Consider the following 17,112-nt stretch of genomic DNA (forward strand, 5'->3'; position numbering starts at 1 on the left):
CGTGCCAAAGAAGGAATTTGACTTTGGTCATTCGGTAACATTGCACACGACTCTGAAATGCCCACATCTCTTGTCCCGCTGCTGGTATTTGGTCTGTTTTTACAGTCCGAAGAGATTGTGTTTCTCATCCTATTCATTTTAAAATGCACGACATTCTTGTCGCATGAATTACGATGAGCTCCTTTGGATGGACTGAGTGAAAGTTTCTTCTTCTTCCTCTCCAGTCAACCTCCCAATAGGGAGGACACGCCCACCCCGCAACCCTCCGACAAAGGCTCCAGCATCAATCAGACGCCCGTTGAGGCCAACGAGTTTCCCCAGCTTCCCGAAGGCCTCGAAAAGAAGCCCATCGTGCTCAAGTTCAGTGCCATGATGGATGGCATCACCATCGGCGCCGCCCTGCTACCCTCGCTGAAAGCCGAGTACAAAATGGGTCGCATGAAGAGCCATGGCATGACAGGTGTGTGGAAAAACACCGAGCATTGCGAGTCCAAGATTTGAAAATCAATAAGGCATATTTGCTTCGTGTTGATGTTGCAGGGGCTCAAACCAGCTTCACCTTTGAGTTGCCAAACCACAAGCTATGCTTTCAATCAAAAGTGTCTCCTGTGGACATGTCCACCATGCCACCATCGGCGAGCCTCACCCTGCCACCTGTTACCATGTCCGGAGAGTACATCATGGAGGACCACGAGAGTCATTCCGATCAGGGTTGGGGCGCTGATGACTTCCCTGCAAAGCAAGGCAACTATCTCCAAGGCAACTACCTGCGCTGTGTGGCAGAGGTGGGATAGGACGTGTCTCATTCATGTGAAGATTAATGAATGAGCTGGGTTGACCGCTGGCTCACTGGCTTTCCTCCTCTCTCTCTCTCTCTCTCTCTCTCTCTCTCTCTCTCGCACTCTCTCTCTCTCTCTCGTGTTAGATTGGCTCTTTTGAACACAACCTGACCACTGATCTGTTAAACCACCTGGTTTTCCTGCAGAAGGTTTTTATGAAGGAGGTCAATGAGGTCATCCAGAAGGTCTCAGGTGATGCAAAATAGACTATAGTCAAACTTGTTGAACTGACATAAAGCTGGCTTGCTTGTGATGGTTGCTGTAAAGGCAGGCTCCCGTTCCTGTAGGAGCAATAAATAATTGACGTCCATAGCCTCCAGCTATGCTTCGCACTTTGCAATCATAATTGTCACAAAATAACAAGGCGTCACAAAGCTTGGCTTTCACTCCACAAGCTTTCTTCAAATATCGACTGTCACATATCGTTGCTAACCCAATATTTGTGCCGTTGACTTGTTGGGCATCATGCATGTGTTGATTATTGCGGCAGGGGTGGAACAACCCATCCCACTGTGGAATGAGCACGACAACTCGACGGATGCAGACAAGCCCAAAATCCTGCTCTATTCGCTAAGCCTCATGTTCAAGGTACTTTGCACGCAATATCCACTTGTCTGTATGATGACACGAGCACAAGGTATCATTCAAAAGACTCAATGTTAAAAAGCGGTTTCAAGCAGAGAGCGGGCTTGTTTTCACAGGGAATCCAAATGACCGCCACCACCCCTTCAATGAGGGCTGTCCGTTTTGAGACCGGCTTGATTGAGCTGGAGCTGTCCAACAGGATCCAGTGTAAGGCTCAGCCTGGTGGCAGCAGCAGTTATCTGAAACTTTTTGGCAAATGTCAAGTTGACCTACACTTGGCCCTTGGGCAAATTGTCAAGCACCAGGTACAAACTAATATGTACAACCGCCAGTCAGTTGTTGTTGTTATTTGATTTTTTTCCCCAAGTCAGAGTTAAGCCACTTTTCCTGTAACAGGTCTATGAAGAGGCAGGCTCAGACTTCCACCAGGTAGCATACTTTCGGACCCGGATCGGTCTGCGAAACGCTCTCCAGGAGGAGATCAGTGGCTCGTCTGACAAGGAGGCTGTTCTCATCACTCTCAACAGGCCAATTGTTTTCGCCCAACCTGTGGCGTTTGACAGAGGTCAGCTGACTTGCTTGCTTTTTTTTTTATTATCACCAAATACCACCAGATGGTTTGCATGTTTGAGCTTCTGAACTTTGCTTTTTTTTGGTACAATGACTGGAGCTTGCGTCCAAATTGTCGCCATAATGCGCGTCTGTCCTCCCGCAGCTGTGCTATTCTGGCTGAATTACAAGGCGGCGTACGACAACTGGAACGAACAGCGCTTGGCGCTCAACAAGGACATTCACGTGGCCACAAAAGAGGTGGTGGACAAGCTGCCAGGTATCCAACAGACATCAGCCCAAGCCTTCAGCACTCTCTTCCTTCAACTGACGGTCAATGACCTGGGCATCTGCCTGCCCATCACCGGCGCATCCCAGGTAATGGCACGGCCGGCCCATTTTGGGACACTCTATACAAACCCCAATTCAAATGTTATGTCTACACATTCCCTGAATCTTCTCTGAAGATAATGAGATTGCTCAATTCCTTGCAGACATAACGTTGACAAATGTTCTGGTGAACGTCTCTCCTCCGTCCGTCGCTTGTGAACAAATGAGCCTTTGAGGGATGCCCCTTCTATACTCAATCATGACATTCGCGATTGCGTTCACCCGTGCGATGTTCCAAATGGGTCTTTTTCAATATAGAATGAATGAATATAGGTTGCGAAGGATTAACGTATCATTTTTACCATTGTGTATCTCAACGTCATTGGAATTGGGGTTTGTTTGTATGTATAAAAGTAGATGCGTGCGCGTGTGTGTGTGCGTGTGTGTCTCTATACAATTATATGTATATGTCATTAATTATTTCCATAGAAAGGACAAGCAACCACTGCGGAAGGCGCAAACTCTGAATCTGGGCCCTGCACATCAAAAGCCCCGAATAAAAATGCACGAAAAGTAACCTGCCATGTGTACATACTCTATTGCTTCTGTTGGGTTGCTGAGGGACAGAGGCTGGCTAACTGTGCTCAACACTCCCCCTCAATTGCACGTCTCTGCAGTGCTATTTTCTGGGTAACATTAACAAAGGGACTCCAAATGAGTCATACACTGGAGGTTTGCATAACTAAGAGTGGAGGTGGTGTTTTCATTGCTACTTAGATGGTATGCTAATTAAGATTCCATTTGAATCGTTGGATCATTTTCTCGTGGAATCATCCTGAATTCAAATGTTGATCTGAATGTCTGCTATGAACTCATCAAATCCAACCAACACGCTTGCCTTTCTTTCCTTCTTTCTTTCTTCGCCAGGCCAACCACAGCATCGATCTGGACACCAGCTCCGCATTGGTCTTGACTATCGAGAGCACACTGATCACCGCCTGCTCGTCGGAGTCCCTGGTTAGCAAAGGCCACTTCAAGAATTTCTGCATCCGCTTTGCGGAGGGTTTTGAGACCACTTGGGATGACTGGAAGCCCGAGATCCGAGGCGATTTGGTCATGAACGCTTGTAAGTGATCACGGGGGGGGAAATGTTCTATGAAAGCCTACGCTGCTTTTCTGAATCACTCCCCTTGATGTGTTTGTTTGTGACGAATACTCAGGTATAGTCCCTGATGGCACATATGAAGTGTGTTCTAGGACCACGGGGCAACCATCTGCTGGCAAGTTGTACTCCATCAAATATGGCTCACACACACACACACACAGCAGGATACTTGACTTTATTGAAGGATAAGAGCAAGCAGAGCTTTGGATTCATTTTCATCCTCTGCTTTTCTCTCCTCGCCAACAAATCAGAGAGCAGTAGTGCCGGGACCTGGACTCTGAATGTGCTTTGGAAGATGTGCGGCATCGACGTTCACATGGACCCCAATATTGGCAAGCGCCTCAACGCCCTCGGTAACACGCTGACGTCAATGACGGGAGAAGAAGACGTCGACGACATCACCGACCTCAACTCTGTCAACATGGCGGACCTATCCGATGAAGATGACGGTGACACCATGTCACCCACCATCCGCATGGTTAGTCAATATCCCCTTTGGGTGGAAGCTTGCTTCCATATGCATAAGGTTAGCCACGGAGTCAAACTGCAGTGGTGTACTTATTGTATGGAGCTCACGGTGGCACGGCACCACCTCGAATCGTTGTAGCAAACTCAGCCGCGCTTTTGACATTGGAATCAAGAAACGCAATTGTGATGACTGTGTTGGCCACGCTCGCGTCCGCGTGACTTGCACTTGCACTGGCTCCGGCCAGTGCAAGTGCTGGCTGGCATACATGTCGTACATGTGGAAAAGCATTGTCATTCTTTCAGTGGAGCAGCGATGCATTTGTCGGGCCAAACTTTCTTTGTCCCCGCAGAGTCCAGAGAGCCAATTCAGCCCACGGCTGACTTTAAAGAAACGTCTGGTAAACCACATCCTGGGCCTCAGTCCCAGACCCCAGAGTGTATCTGTCCCAGCCGACTACTTAAAGTGTCCCTCGCCCCGCCTTCGAGCGGACAGTGCCCGGCCCCAAAGACCTCTCTCCTGGGCCTGTGTATGTAGCCAGCTAGCCAAGCGTGTGAAAGTCTTCTTTGGGCTGATGGCCGGAACAATGAGGCTGGTGGAATGGGGGGCGGGGGGGGATGCATTCCGATTTCAATCTGGGTGAAATGAAATATGCCGAAATCATGGGAAGGTTTCTTCACGTTTTCTCTCTTTCACTTTGGGTAGCGTGGTGATGATGATGGTGGTGGTACGTACTTTCATTGGATTCCAAAAATAATCCATCAACCCCGCCCGGTATAATTGTGGCAAGACTAACAACAAACATGAATCACACATTTGAAGCACCTTCTGGGCACAAACTGGACTTGAACTCAAAAGGGATTTGTGCTTGGGATCGCTGCCATTTTCAAGCTTGACATTCCATTCTTCCACCAGGAGGCAGTTGATCCCAGAAGGCAGATGGTCACGGGAAACCAGGCGACCGACGCGCGAGTCCGAAAGTTTACCAAGAGGGTGGTGGACATCAGAGAGCTGAACGAACAGGCCAAAGTCATCGATGACCTCAAGTAGGCGTCCCGCTTGGACATTTGGTCGAGAGCAGACCCGAGCTTCGAGGCGAATGCCAAAGAGCTCCTGTGACGTTGTCATTCTTAGGAAATTGGGAGCAAGTGAGGGCACCATCAACCAGGAAATTCAGCGCTATCAACAGCTGGAGTCTGTGGCTGTCAATGACATCAGGAGAGATGTCCGAAAGAAGCTGCGGCGCTCCAGTATGAGGGTGAGCTCAATGACGACACGTGTCGGTCTCATTTTGACACAACCGGTTGTGACGTTTTGTTTTGGTTTTTTTGCCTCCCTTAAGGCCGCCTCGCTCAAGGATAAGTGGGGTCTTGGCTACAAGCCCAGCTACAACCGTTCCAAAAGCATCTCGGCAGCGGCAGGTCGACCGCCTCTAAAAAGGACGGACAGACAGAGGTAGTCAATAAGTCATTGACGAATCGTCTTAAATAGCTATCGTATCTTGCTCACTTCCAAAGTTTATGATAGGCATCTCATCTCATCTCATCTCTTATTATTTCGGTGGCCCGCAAGTAGGAACTCTGCCTTGGCTGTACTCTTACCACAAACACACAGTAGATTAGAGGTCATTTCCAACTGCGAGCAAGATCTGAACGTAGCCTCACAGCCACCACGGCTCCCTCCCTCCCTCCCTCCCTTTGCCAGCATGACAATTCGATGTTGAGTTCTTTGGAATGTACAGTCAATCAAAATTTCAAGAAGTGACATACGGCATCCCCGTGAGGCTGCGTGCGCCACAAATGATTGACGGCAACCCTCAGTCACGCCTCGCCACGCTTTGCGGCTCAAGTGCCGGCGCCGACCTCTTCGTGGTATTTCAAGTACTATACACATTGTGCACGCCAAATTCATCCTGTTGCATACACGAAGATGGCAATATTCCCCCGTTTCTACACGCCAAACATAATAGTGTGAATGTCCAACATGATATGTGGTCATCATCTTTTTCATGCTGTTTTGAGTTCCAGGATAGGAGATGTGGATGACTTCCCTGATGTGCGTGTGGATGCCTCCTCTCCTGGACCGCGGGTCACTTTCAATATCCAAGATACGGTAACGGCACGTCTTGTCCATTTTACACATCACTTTTGTTCAATATCTTCATTTTCAAATGACAAACTTGGTTTCAAAAGTGTCTGATAGTCATTCAAACGATTGAATACGTAAGGGCCAAACAGGAAAGCTCGACATTTTTACACAATTGGCTCAGCGCAGAATTATTACACGTGCATAAAGTGGCATCGTTCAGCCGTCTGACAGCAGTGAGTTAACGGAAAAGATCAAATGACAGCGGGGCGTGCTCATGACTGAGGTCGTCCCCCATTTGCATATTTGAACATTTTTCTCATCAATTTTGGACGAGTTCTTTGTTTTTAATGCTTTTGTTCAATTTAATATAAATAATCAGGCTTTGGAGTCTGCAATTGCACCTGGCAGTCCAGGAGATGTATTCAAGGTATACTTTTCAAAATTCTTTCTTTTTCTGAACAAATAATAAGCCTCACTGAATAACAAAATACATACTTTGGTTTTCCCCCCTACCTTTCCTCTGCGACGATCTTATCGATGCTGTCGGGATTTTTCAAATCCAAACAGGATGATGAAATAGTGGCTTCAGCAATCACAAAGGCATTGTTATGTTTGAATAACACTATCAGTGGATTTGCATAACTTGATGCCATGCTAGTTGTGATTTATTCATGCAGCATGATTGCTTTGTTTCTTTTTATTTATTCATGAATCAAATAATAATCCCAGTGCTGCAGTCCGTGTGTGGCAGCAGGCTAGCAGTTTGTCCACAGTGCTACGTGGATAAACTCAAATGTATGAAGTCACCATTATGTATTGTCATCCTGTCTTGGAAGATCCTAACTGGCATTGCTGCAAACTAATAAATGGCTGATTTCTGACAGTGATTCTGCATGGTCAGTCAGCACTTAAATCACTACTCCAGACCAAAATATTGCAACATAGCAAACATTTATTCTCTGTGCCACCGGCATCACACTGGCCTGGCCTGCCTGGGGCGGGGCGGGGCAAAAGCTGCTGACATTCTGCCTTAAATACTATATATTGGAGTATTATTAACCTCCTGTGTTGTGCCTTGAAGACGTTTACAGTATTTTCCGGCTCTTCAAAACAATTTACAAGTTGAGGCAATTTTAGTTTATGCGTCTTGCACGTTCACACACTGACAGTTCTCTTATCTGGTGTGAATATTGCTTGGGCACTTCCTTGTGCTATTTTCACGCTCCATAATGCATTCATTTTGCCATTTTTTTTTTTTTTCTTTTTCCCTTTCCATTCTTTTGCCTTTTCTCCAGTCGGGGTGTCATGCCGTCTTTATCTCCCGTCGGGGCAATTTCAGCGTATAACCTCCGTTTGCGGGATGCTCGTGTTCTATACTTTTGCTCGTTGGCGGCTCACCCGTGAGTCCGTTTGTGGGGTCAGAGAAAGACAACGAAGGAAGTGACTTGTGTGTATCGCAGCACTTAAGCCCCCCCCCCCACGCGTGCAAGTAGCAAACGCTTTGCGAGTGTGACTTTGTGATCTTGTGCAAAGTTTCCAGAGGAGTCCGAGCTGGATCTGTTGTCAGTCACCATTGACGAGCCATCATCCCATCCTCACGATCGGCACCATCTTCATTCTTCATCCATCATCGGAGACCACGGCTCCGTTTTCAGCGCTCCTTGCACGCCTGCTGTTCTCTCACCGCAAATTCCCTTCCAGCACGATGACATGCATCGAGATGAGCTGTCCTCGTCTTCCTCCGAAGACTCTGAAAAGGACGACGACTTTGAACGCGAGAGGCCCCTGAGCTACCGAAGACCTTTGTACGTAGCTGCATTATTTGGCATAGCGTTTAGCATCTTGAATTGTGTGAATTGCATACCAATCGAATAGTGATTTATCATCATCCTTTAACCATTGCTCGCTCTTTCCCTTTAGCCAAGCTTCTCACAAGAGATCATCCGGTTTTTCCGCCGTGAGCCAGTTGTTCAGCGAACGTTGGCCGAGCACACCCGCCAATCGGAGCTTCGGCGGCGCAACGACGGAAAGAAACATCGACTTTGAACTGGATGTTCGTGTGGAAATAGACAGCGGCAAATGTGTTCTTCACCAGAGCACTCAGCAGGCTGAGCATGAAGAAATTTCATTCAGGAGGTGCAGTGAAAGTCATCATGCATTGCTATACATTTGCCTTGGTCTCCTTGGATAAAAAAAAAAAAAAAAAACGTTCTCCAACATTTAGATTCCAATTCATTTCCAAAATGTAGTTTCATCTAACCATCTGCGGCTTTTGTAGGAGTTGTGATCGCAGCCTCAGGAGTCTCGACCAAGAGTCGCCTCCCAAAAAGAAAAAATTGCAGCCCACCTACACATCTACAAGCCATCTTCTGGCTGGGAAAAAATGTCCCTCTTCACTGCAGACCAAATCCAATGACCTGGAGACCACCATTTTCTACATTCCAGGAGTGGACGTAAAGGTCCGATTCTCCGCGGACAATTCCAAATGTTTGTAATAGACAGTAACGTTGTGAATGTTGAATCCTCCCTTTTCCAGTTGCACTATAACTCCAAGACCCTGAAGACGGAATCCCCGAACGCCTCGCGTGGAACCTCGCTCTCGCGCTCGCTCTCCAAAGAGTCCAAGCTGTATGGTATGAAAGATAACGGTCTTCCCAATGCTGTCCAAAGCCCGACTAAGTCGCTCCTACCTCCCCCGCTCCCACCGTTCCCATCAGGTACAGAAAGTTCCCTCATTGTTACTTGCATGCCCTAGCCACCCACATCATTCTGTGCTCCATCAAGCTGCATGCAGTCATTTCAAAGAAATCTCCAGTCGACCAACTGACGTACATGAGTGACTTTTCATTGGATACGTGTGTGTGTGTGTGGAGCCAAAGGTAAAGGGAGCGGAGGGGTGAAAATGGCCAAGCTGTACGCCTGGGTGGCCCTCCAGACTTTGCCGGAGGAAATGGTCATCAGCCCTTGTCTTCTTGATTTCTTGGAGAAAGCCTTAGAAACCATTCCCATCGCCCCGGTGGACCGAAGCTACGCAGGTCGGCTGGGTCGTTGGCTTACTCCCTTGTTGGACACATGGTCTTTATCGTTGCGCTCTGCCGCTTCAGCTGTGGCTGCCCAGGAAGAAGACATGGGTCCGTTTGAAACGGTAGAACCGCTGGAGGAATCGGCCACTTCCCTGGTTTCTTCTTCCACGTCGGCGTACACTTCTTTTCCTGTCGATGTGGTTGTCTATGTCCGAGTTCAGGTATTCGATTGAATGAAAGCCACATCCAAAATGTGTTTCTGTCATATTCACTGTTTGTCTTGTCAGCCTTCTCAGATCCGCTTCAGCTGCCTGCCCATGTCCCGAGTTGAATGTATGCTCAAACTGCCATCGTTGGACCTGGTCTTCTCTTCCAACCGTGGCGAATTAGAGACCCCGACGGGGGCCCCTCCCAACGATGGCTCGCAGCCACCCTCCTCCACTCCCCCGGGGCAGCAGCACCTTCCCAAAGTGCCTCCAAGCAAAGGTCTGACATTTTGAATTCAGTGCTGCCTTCACTTCCTAATGCCCCAACTCATGTTTGCTCTCTTTCTACCTCTAGCCTCTCCGTTACTGGGGAGCCCTCTGGGCAGAAGCCGCCACAGCAGTAGCCAGTCCGACCTCACGGGGGGCCCGGGTAACTCGTCGGGTCTCAGCTTCACCGCCTGCATGTCGGACTTCTCGCTCTACGTGTTCCACCCCTATGGCGCTGGAAAGCAGAAGTCTGCTGTCACGGGCCTGCCCCCGGGTCCCAGCCCATTAGGTATGGATTATGTTGACGGTCGAAGAAGGATGGTATTAATCATCGTATTGCTAATGATGGCAGCGTTGTTTAGTGAGAGGAATTGGCAGGAGCCGGACAGACCGAGCCGTCGAATTAGCTAGCGTGTGACTGGAATTCGCTGCCTGTTAACTTTAACAGGGAGCAACCTCTGTATTGAGTTGAAAGAAGGTTGAGTAAGTGCTAGCAACGAGTTCACCTTCCTTACTGTCGAGTTGGAGAAAGTGCACGGAATTGCGAGATGGGTTGTGGGCGCGTGGCTCCAGCTGGGTAGCAGTTGAAAGTTGTTATTACACTGATTGTTGGCCCTAACATTTGCCCTGAAGGTACAGTGGACGAGGAGCCGGCCTCCGTGACGGGAAGAAAGGACTCTTTGAGCATAAACCTGGAGTTTGTTAAAGTCAGCTTATCCAGGATGAGGCGCACAGGAGGCCCCACATTTATTGAAAGCTTCATTCCTGGTAAAGGTGGTAAAATGGACACCACTCTCATCAATATCTCAGGTACCCCTCTCACCGTCAAATCTACCATCTTCATTTGTTTTTCACAGTGGGCGACATGCTCGTTCGTTAGTAGCTGTCGTCTTGTGCTTTTGCTGTGCCCAGTTCCATTGCACCTACCAGAAAGAGGGGACATTTAGTCATCTCTCCCTTTTTTTCTCTCTTTAGCCGTTTGTGACATTGGCTCCGCTTCCTTCAAGTACGACATGAGACGATTGAGTGAGATTCTGGCCTTCCCAAGGGCCTGGTACCGCCGAAGTATAGCCAGACGCCTCTTCCTTGGAGACCAGACCATTAACCTGCCAGGTAACTTGTCTGCTTTGTGCTGGTGACCGTTGGGTGGACTTCCTTTTCGAGTGTGTATTTTGTCCGTCGAAATGATCTGAATGACTCGCAGTGAATGACATTTGAAGGGCCTAAACTCGCTCTTCCACATTTCCAAAGTTGTTCTTCACTTGCCACCTTTTGGACCTTTTCTTTGTTCCGTTCAGCCTCTGGCCCCGCCACCCCCGACTCGTCGGAAATCACGACTCAGCATCTGTCTCCCGAGTCCAGCCGCAAAGCCTACTGGAGGACTTGGGATGGCAGCAGCGGGACACACATTCCTCAGTCTCCCAACGTGTTCTCTGAGCACAGCACGGGAAGCAACATGTCCCCAGGTGCTCTCGGCCACCTTAAATCCCCTGCGCCCGGCCGAACCAGAAGCGTGTCCGATTCGTCGGCGCCGAGAAGAGGTGAGCTCGCACGCGGGAACCTGAAAGCTCTTTGAAAATGAATTCTGATCCGCCGCAAACGTCTCTTTCGACAGATTCGGTGACGAAAACATCCACTCCCTCGTTTGCTAAAAATGGTAAAGCAGCAGGCCAACAGGGGGCGCCATGGGAGACACTGGTGGTGTTTGCCATCAACTTGAAACAGCTCACGGTCCAAATGAACATGAGCAACGTGATGGGAAATAACACGTAAGCTGGCCATCATGAAGTGAAGCGCCATACAGCAACGTCAAGTCTCCCGCTCCTGTTAAATGTCGGACTTTTCACCCGTGTTATCGACACGCGCGGCGCAAGAGCGAGCCTAAAGTACCGAGACGTGCTCAAGTGTTAGCGCTGACCTTTTTCTCCATACTAACCTGTGCATTTCTTACTCTGAAAGTCAGTCATTTATGTTTCATCGAGAGCGCTGGTGCAGACTTTGACTTATTCAGCAGCAGCAGCATTATTTCCCTTGCAGGTGGACAACCAGCGGTCTGAAGAGCCAAGGCCGGCTGTCTGTGGGTAGCAACCGCGACCGAGAGATCAGCATGTCTGTCGGCCTGGGACGCTCCAAGCTGGACTCCAAGGGTGGCGTGGTGGGTGGCAATATTGACGTCAACACCCTAGAGATGGTCTGTAAGTACACAAAAACATGCATGGATTTGTTTCTTTTCTTCTTCTTTTTAACAGCTTGTTAGGAAGCGCTCTGTGATAGATAGATGGATAGATAGATAGATGGATGGCTAGTTTAGAAGCGGGCTCCCCATGGTAGCAAGCGACAAATAGTACATCATAGTGTGTGGCAAATAAACCTAACAGCTGCAATGTAACCAATGGATATGAAAATTCCTCATTGACGGACAGCCATTTGAATGTCTTCCCTAGCACACATCTCCGAGCACCCGAACCAGCAACCCAGCCATAAGATCCAGATCACCATGGGCTCCACCGAGGCGCGGGTCGATTACATGGGCTCCAGCATCCTGATGGGGGTTTTTAGTAATGCTGACCTGCAGCTCCAAGATGAGTGGAAAGTCAACCTGTGCACTGTGGATTCCAGCATATCGGAGAAAAGGTGTCAGCGGCAAGCGCACGCTCTTTTGCGCACTTGACATTTGTAACTAACCAAAGCGCCCTTGCTTCCAGCGAGGTCTTTGTCCACGGAGACTTGCAATGGGACATTTTCCAGGTGATCATTTCACGATCCACCACGCCAGACCTGATTAAGATCGGCATGAAGCTGCAGGAGTTTTTCACTCAGCAATTTGACACCAGCAAGCGAGCGCTGTCCACGTGGGGCCCTGGGCCCTACCTGCCTCCCAAAACCCCCGTCATCAATGCAGAGAAAGGAGGAGCAGAGCTGTGTGAGTCTTCTGCTCAGCCTGAATCAAGCAGGAGGCAAACTCCCCAAAGAATGCCACTTAATAAGGCTTTGTCTTTCAGACATGGATGCGGCGCATCACCGTCACTGGCCCGGCGTGCTGAAGGTCATCGCAGGTTGCCACATATCCCTCTTCCAGATGCCTCTGCCTGAAGACGCCGTGCAGTTGGGCGGCTCGATGAGCCTCCATGGCAATCACATGACCCTGGCCTGCTTCCACGGGCCCAACTTTCGCTCCAAGTCGTGGGCCCTCTTCCACCTGGAAGAGCCCAATATCGCTTTCTGGACCGAAGCGCAGAAAATACTGGAAGATGGTGAGAGAAAGCTTTTATTGCAGCCAGGCAGCCAGCCAGCCAGGCAGCCAGCCAGCCAGCCAGCCAGCGACCTCTTCTTATTCCCAAGGTGCCGCCCGCATGGCGCTATAATGGTGGCGCTTTCTGAAACAGGTTCCAAAGATGATTCCACGTACATTGTGCAGACACTGGACTTCCATCTGGGTCACAACACAATGGTGACCAAACCGTGCGGTGCCCTGGAAAGCCCGATGGCCACCATTACCAAAATCACGCGGCGGCGCCACGAAAACCCTCCGCACGGAGTTGCCACCGTTAAAGAATGGTTCAACTATGTGACTGCCATGAGGAATGAAGGTGACTCTGCTTGTTCTTCTTGATATGATCTCAAAGCGTCAGTAATTGAACATTAGCAGCTTTTAACTCGGTGAACACTTCATGAATTCTACTGGAGGGATGACTTAACGAAGCGGCAATTTACTAATGCATTGATTTTTGGGAAACTTTCTGCACAGTTGTGATGGTAATGGTGCGCCTCTGAAAGAAAGACTGACTTTCAGTTCCTTTTGAAGTAGACGATCTTTAATGCAAAGTAGCTGAGATAGTGTTCAGAAAAGAAAAGAAAAGTTTGACCTCAAGCTTTCTTTTTATCGCTCACTTCAGAGTTGAACTTGCTAAGGAACGTGGAAGCCAACAACCCGGAGAGCGGAGCCGCCGCCAAGAGCTCCAGTCTGCTCAGCAGCTTCCGCAGCAACTCCAGCTACAACCACGAGACTGAGACCATCTTTGCCCTTCCCAGAATGCAACTGGACTTCAAGTCCATCCATGTACAAGATCCCGACGAGCCTTCTCTGTCAGGTGGAGTGCATTTTGCGAAATTCAGTGTCACGGAGTACTTCCTTAAGGTCCTATTGGCCCTGTTGCTGAGAGAAAAATGTTTTGTTTTATTGAACCAGATTCCAACAGCAAACCAAAGGTAGAGTGCAGTGTGGTGACAGAATTCACAGACCACATTTGCGTGACCATGGATGCCGAGCTCATCATGTTTCTTCACGACATGGTGTCGGCCTACCTGAAAGAGAAAGAGAAAGGTGTGTTTTGTCGCTCGGTATCCACGAGTCGGCAACTGAAATTCAACTCACTCCAGAATGCTAATAGCATGGAAAAAAGGTGTTCTTTGTTCGCCACTAAAATGAGTCATTAGGAAACTATATGCAGCAGCAGCACCAATGTATGCCTGGCGAGAGAGAGTCAAGGCGGCGTTGGCGGCGTTGGCGGCGGCAGCAGTGCCCTTAGAAAGAAGAGGAACATATAGTCTACATTTCTATTTATCACCAAGGCCCAATTATTATCTCTACTGATTAACTGCAGTGTGGACCTTTGTGTCATCATTGAAATTGTATACATGTGCATTTTTCTGTAAAGAAAAAGGCAAAGCGGAGTGTTGATGCCGATGCAGGGAAAGGATTGATGGAGCTGTAACGCTTTTCGAGCAACTTCTTCAACATTTGAACACTTGTCGCTCTTTAGCACTTTTCGCCCCACGGATGTTTGCGGCTCGGCCGGGCCAGAAGAGCCCCACGGCCGTGCACGACGGCGGCGGCGCAGACAAGGACACACAGGAGGAGGGCGTCAACTACACCACGGTGGACTGGAGAGAGTTTCTGTGCAACACCTGGCACTTGGAGCCCACTCTCAGGTCAGCTGGGATTTACCATGTGTCTAATGACGGTTCAATGAAGGACAATGGATTTTGCTTTCAGGCTCATCTCCTGGACGGGTCGCAAGATCGACCCGGTGGGAGTGGACTACATCTTGCAAAAACTGGGCTTCCACCACGCTAGGACTACCATTCCCAAATGGCTTCAGAGGGGCGTGATGGACCCGCTGGACAAGGTGCTGTCTGTTCTCATTAAGAAGCTGGGCACGGCCCTGCAAGACGAGAAGGACAAGAAAGGCCGAGAGAAGGAGGAGCACTGAGCCCGCCTGCGCCTTTTTCTTCAAGCATGGCTGTTGACTGTCACGTGCGTCTCCACCTGCACCTGTGTGATCGGACTGAGCAATTTGTATCCAATTTTGGAAACGAAGCGCAGTTAGTTGTGTCGTGGAGTCTTCTTGGGTTGCTTTCATGGTTCCAAGCCTGCCTCTTTGATATGTTGTAAATGACCTCACTTGAACCTTTTTCTTTTATTTTTTCCTTCCAAGGCTTTCCAGTATTTAAGAGAAAGGATGGATTTCTTCAAACATTGCCTTTTCTTTCTTTGTTTCCCATGGAACACATGGTAAATGACGCTTTACTACATGTTGTATTGAATAGTTTGTTTTCCCTTGATGTGAACAAATGAGCACTGGAAGATTTGGGCATGAGCTGTGAGAAGATCATCAGGATATTATTAGTTTTATAATGAAATGATCATTATTTATGGGTATGTGACATGGAAATCTTGTAACATGAATTGGCTTGATGGCTCAAGCTTGTTTTTGTTTTTAGGGGCTGTATATAATTCAATTTGGTAAATGTGTTGATTTCCTAACTTAATAAAATAATGCCACTGGATTTGATATCAATGCCCTGCATTTTATGGTGGAAAGGATCCCAATTGATTGTGAAAGCTTCAAACCTCAGACGGCTCCTGCCGTTTGAAGCTGCCTGCTTTCAAACACTCCCAAGAAGAAAAAAAAAAAAAAGCGTCCCCCAGCATCAGAACCTCAAAGAAGCTCCTGGTTAAGTTTCATTTCTCAGGACAAAGTTCGCCCATCTGTGGGCAAAGGAAGTCCTGCTTGTTGCAGAAATCTCTTGTCAGTAGAGAGAAGGACTCTTTCGCTTTCATTGAGGGTGCAGTTCCTTCAATCTATGGAAACGACGGACACCGCCAGCAAAGTGGTAAGCTTGAGATGACACAAAACGAATCGACTGTATTTCACTGTCATATGATCAAATCCCGCATGTGCAGGCCAAGACGTGAAGCTTTCCAGATTGCTCAAGGGCATCGGGACAATAGTCGGCAAGCAGAGACGCATGCATCTCTCCGACGGCTACTGTGAACAAAGGTATGAACGCAGCGCAGCGCTTTTTATTTTTCACAAGCTGCACTCTGGTATGTACACAAAAGGTTTGAAGGCTTTCTTTCAGACACTATTCACAGTGTGCATTGTTCACATCTCATGCAACCATCTACAAGCATGCAAATGAATTTGTTGACTGAAAGTGCTATTTCAATTGAGACCTTTTCAAATGAGAATAGGGCTACCCTGGATTCTTGACGAAAAGAATGAAATGTTCTGGCTAATGAGAGGAGAAGAAAGTGAAAAACCTTTTGAAGTCTTGCCGAGTTATTGTCTGATGGGGGTTTTGCTCTGATGACTTTCCGATAGATAGAAGCTGAAGCACTTTTCAGCAACATTTTTGCAGGCCTTTCCCAAGGGCAGGGAAGTGGGATTTTCCAAATAAGAGCCCGGGAAGGCCTACTTCTCCTTTGAACAGCAATATCTGGCAAGTTTGGAACCATTTTGCCATGAGCTCTTGTTTCTCCTCTCAGTTTATTGGTTTCAAGACAACGATGAGCCCAATCCTAATTGGTTTTTGTCCAATACGCTTTAGACAAAGGATTTTCTCATTCTGTTCTTCTCATTTCTCCAATGCAGTCATCTTAAAGCGAATAGATTCCAGGCGGGAGAGAAATAAATGAGAAAGGCGGCAACGTTTCCCTCTGGGAGGGTCTCGCCGAGTTCCATCCTTACTTTCACCGCAATCCTTGGAGACACAACCCAACCGTCTGAAAAATATCGTTGAAACCATCAGCTTCAGCTTGTCATCGAGAGTCGGGAATAGTTTCCATCCAATATACAGTAATATCAGCGACAAAGAGATTTGATGTTTGGCCTGCCCCAAATACTAACTCCCGAGTGATGACGCTTATCTTGGCTCGCTTCATTTTTGTAATATGCTACGCGTACTCCCAGTGTCTAGTGTGCGTCGGAGCGGGCGAAACAAGCGGCAGAATAATGTCAGCAAGACCGCAGTCTACGCTAGGCACGCAATACAGGGAGAAGGCATTTAAGACTGACTAAACGGCTTGATGAAGTTGCATCAGCACAGAGTCAAGAGTGAATTTCAAGGACTACAATGCTCAGCAGTCGGCAGGCCATGACGCTCACGCTTGACGCCTGAATGCTAACTGCACAAGTTGCAATAACACGTAGCCACTTCAAGGACTTGTGTTACGCACACGCACAGAACGCAATGCACATATTTCGCTCCAAGTTTAAAAGCAACACCACGTCATTTTTTACACCATTAGGATATCTACAACCCGAGCGCACGCAGCATATTCTCATCACTTCTTAAGTAGGTCTCGTAG

General features: G+C 48.3%; 1 protein-coding gene across 14 annotated transcripts in view; it reads left to right on the forward strand.

Annotated features, from left to right (window-relative positions):
- kiaa1109 (KIAA1109 ortholog) overlaps positions 1 to 15,315 on the forward strand; it is a 34,492-nt gene extending 19,177 nt beyond the window's left edge. For 3 of the 14 annotated variants that reach the window (XM_037242263.1, XM_037242270.1, XM_037242266.1), the window contains 38 exons: positions 225 to 460; positions 541 to 785; positions 926 to 1,031; positions 1,330 to 1,427; positions 1,541 to 1,729; positions 1,821 to 1,989; positions 2,140 to 2,351; positions 2,793 to 2,876; positions 3,231 to 3,429; positions 3,524 to 3,583; positions 3,720 to 3,946; positions 4,287 to 4,463; positions 4,850 to 4,980; positions 5,069 to 5,192; positions 5,277 to 5,389; positions 5,956 to 6,046; positions 6,402 to 6,449; positions 7,556 to 7,827; positions 7,943 to 8,158; positions 8,301 to 8,481; positions 8,559 to 8,739; positions 8,896 to 9,057; positions 9,127 to 9,266; positions 9,333 to 9,531; positions 9,607 to 9,807; positions 10,152 to 10,328; positions 10,494 to 10,631; positions 10,817 to 11,059; positions 11,134 to 11,287; positions 11,556 to 11,713; positions 11,963 to 12,152; positions 12,224 to 12,441; positions 12,521 to 12,772; positions 12,905 to 13,108; positions 13,415 to 13,609; positions 13,708 to 13,842; positions 14,282 to 14,450; positions 14,515 to 15,315. In XM_037242263.1, coding sequence (XP_037098158.1) covers positions 225 to 460; positions 541 to 785; positions 926 to 1,031; positions 1,330 to 1,427; positions 1,541 to 1,729; positions 1,821 to 1,989; positions 2,140 to 2,351; positions 2,793 to 2,876; positions 3,231 to 3,429; positions 3,524 to 3,583; positions 3,720 to 3,946; positions 4,287 to 4,463; positions 4,850 to 4,980; positions 5,069 to 5,192; positions 5,277 to 5,389; positions 5,956 to 6,046; positions 6,402 to 6,449; positions 7,556 to 7,827; positions 7,943 to 8,158; positions 8,301 to 8,481; positions 8,559 to 8,739; positions 8,896 to 9,057; positions 9,127 to 9,266; positions 9,333 to 9,531; positions 9,607 to 9,807; positions 10,152 to 10,328; positions 10,494 to 10,631; positions 10,817 to 11,059; positions 11,134 to 11,287; positions 11,556 to 11,713; positions 11,963 to 12,152; positions 12,224 to 12,441; positions 12,521 to 12,772; positions 12,905 to 13,108; positions 13,415 to 13,609; positions 13,708 to 13,842; positions 14,282 to 14,450; positions 14,515 to 14,731 — 6,511 coding nt within the window. In that variant the 3' untranslated portion in view covers positions 14,732 to 15,315. The remainder of the gene's footprint in view (positions 1 to 224; positions 461 to 540; positions 786 to 925; positions 1,032 to 1,329; positions 1,428 to 1,540; positions 1,730 to 1,820; positions 1,990 to 2,139; positions 2,352 to 2,792; positions 2,877 to 3,230; positions 3,430 to 3,523; positions 3,584 to 3,719; positions 3,947 to 4,286; positions 4,464 to 4,849; positions 4,981 to 5,068; positions 5,193 to 5,276; positions 5,390 to 5,955; positions 6,047 to 6,401; positions 6,450 to 7,555; positions 7,828 to 7,942; positions 8,159 to 8,300; positions 8,482 to 8,558; positions 8,740 to 8,895; positions 9,058 to 9,126; positions 9,267 to 9,332; positions 9,532 to 9,606; positions 9,808 to 10,151; positions 10,329 to 10,493; positions 10,632 to 10,816; positions 11,060 to 11,133; positions 11,288 to 11,555; positions 11,714 to 11,962; positions 12,153 to 12,223; positions 12,442 to 12,520; positions 12,773 to 12,904; positions 13,109 to 13,414; positions 13,610 to 13,707; positions 13,843 to 14,281; positions 14,451 to 14,514) is intronic. The other 11 variants (XM_037242267.1, XM_037242272.1, XM_037242273.1 and 8 more) reach the window with 11 other exon arrangements.
- Positions 15,316 to 17,112: the final 1,797 nt, after the last annotated feature.

The sequence above is a fragment of the Syngnathus acus genome, chromosome 22, assembly GCF_901709675.1.
Source record: "Syngnathus acus chromosome 22, fSynAcu1.2, whole genome shotgun sequence".
In the NCBI taxonomy this organism is placed as follows: Eukaryota; Metazoa; Chordata; class Actinopteri; order Syngnathiformes; family Syngnathidae; genus Syngnathus; species Syngnathus acus.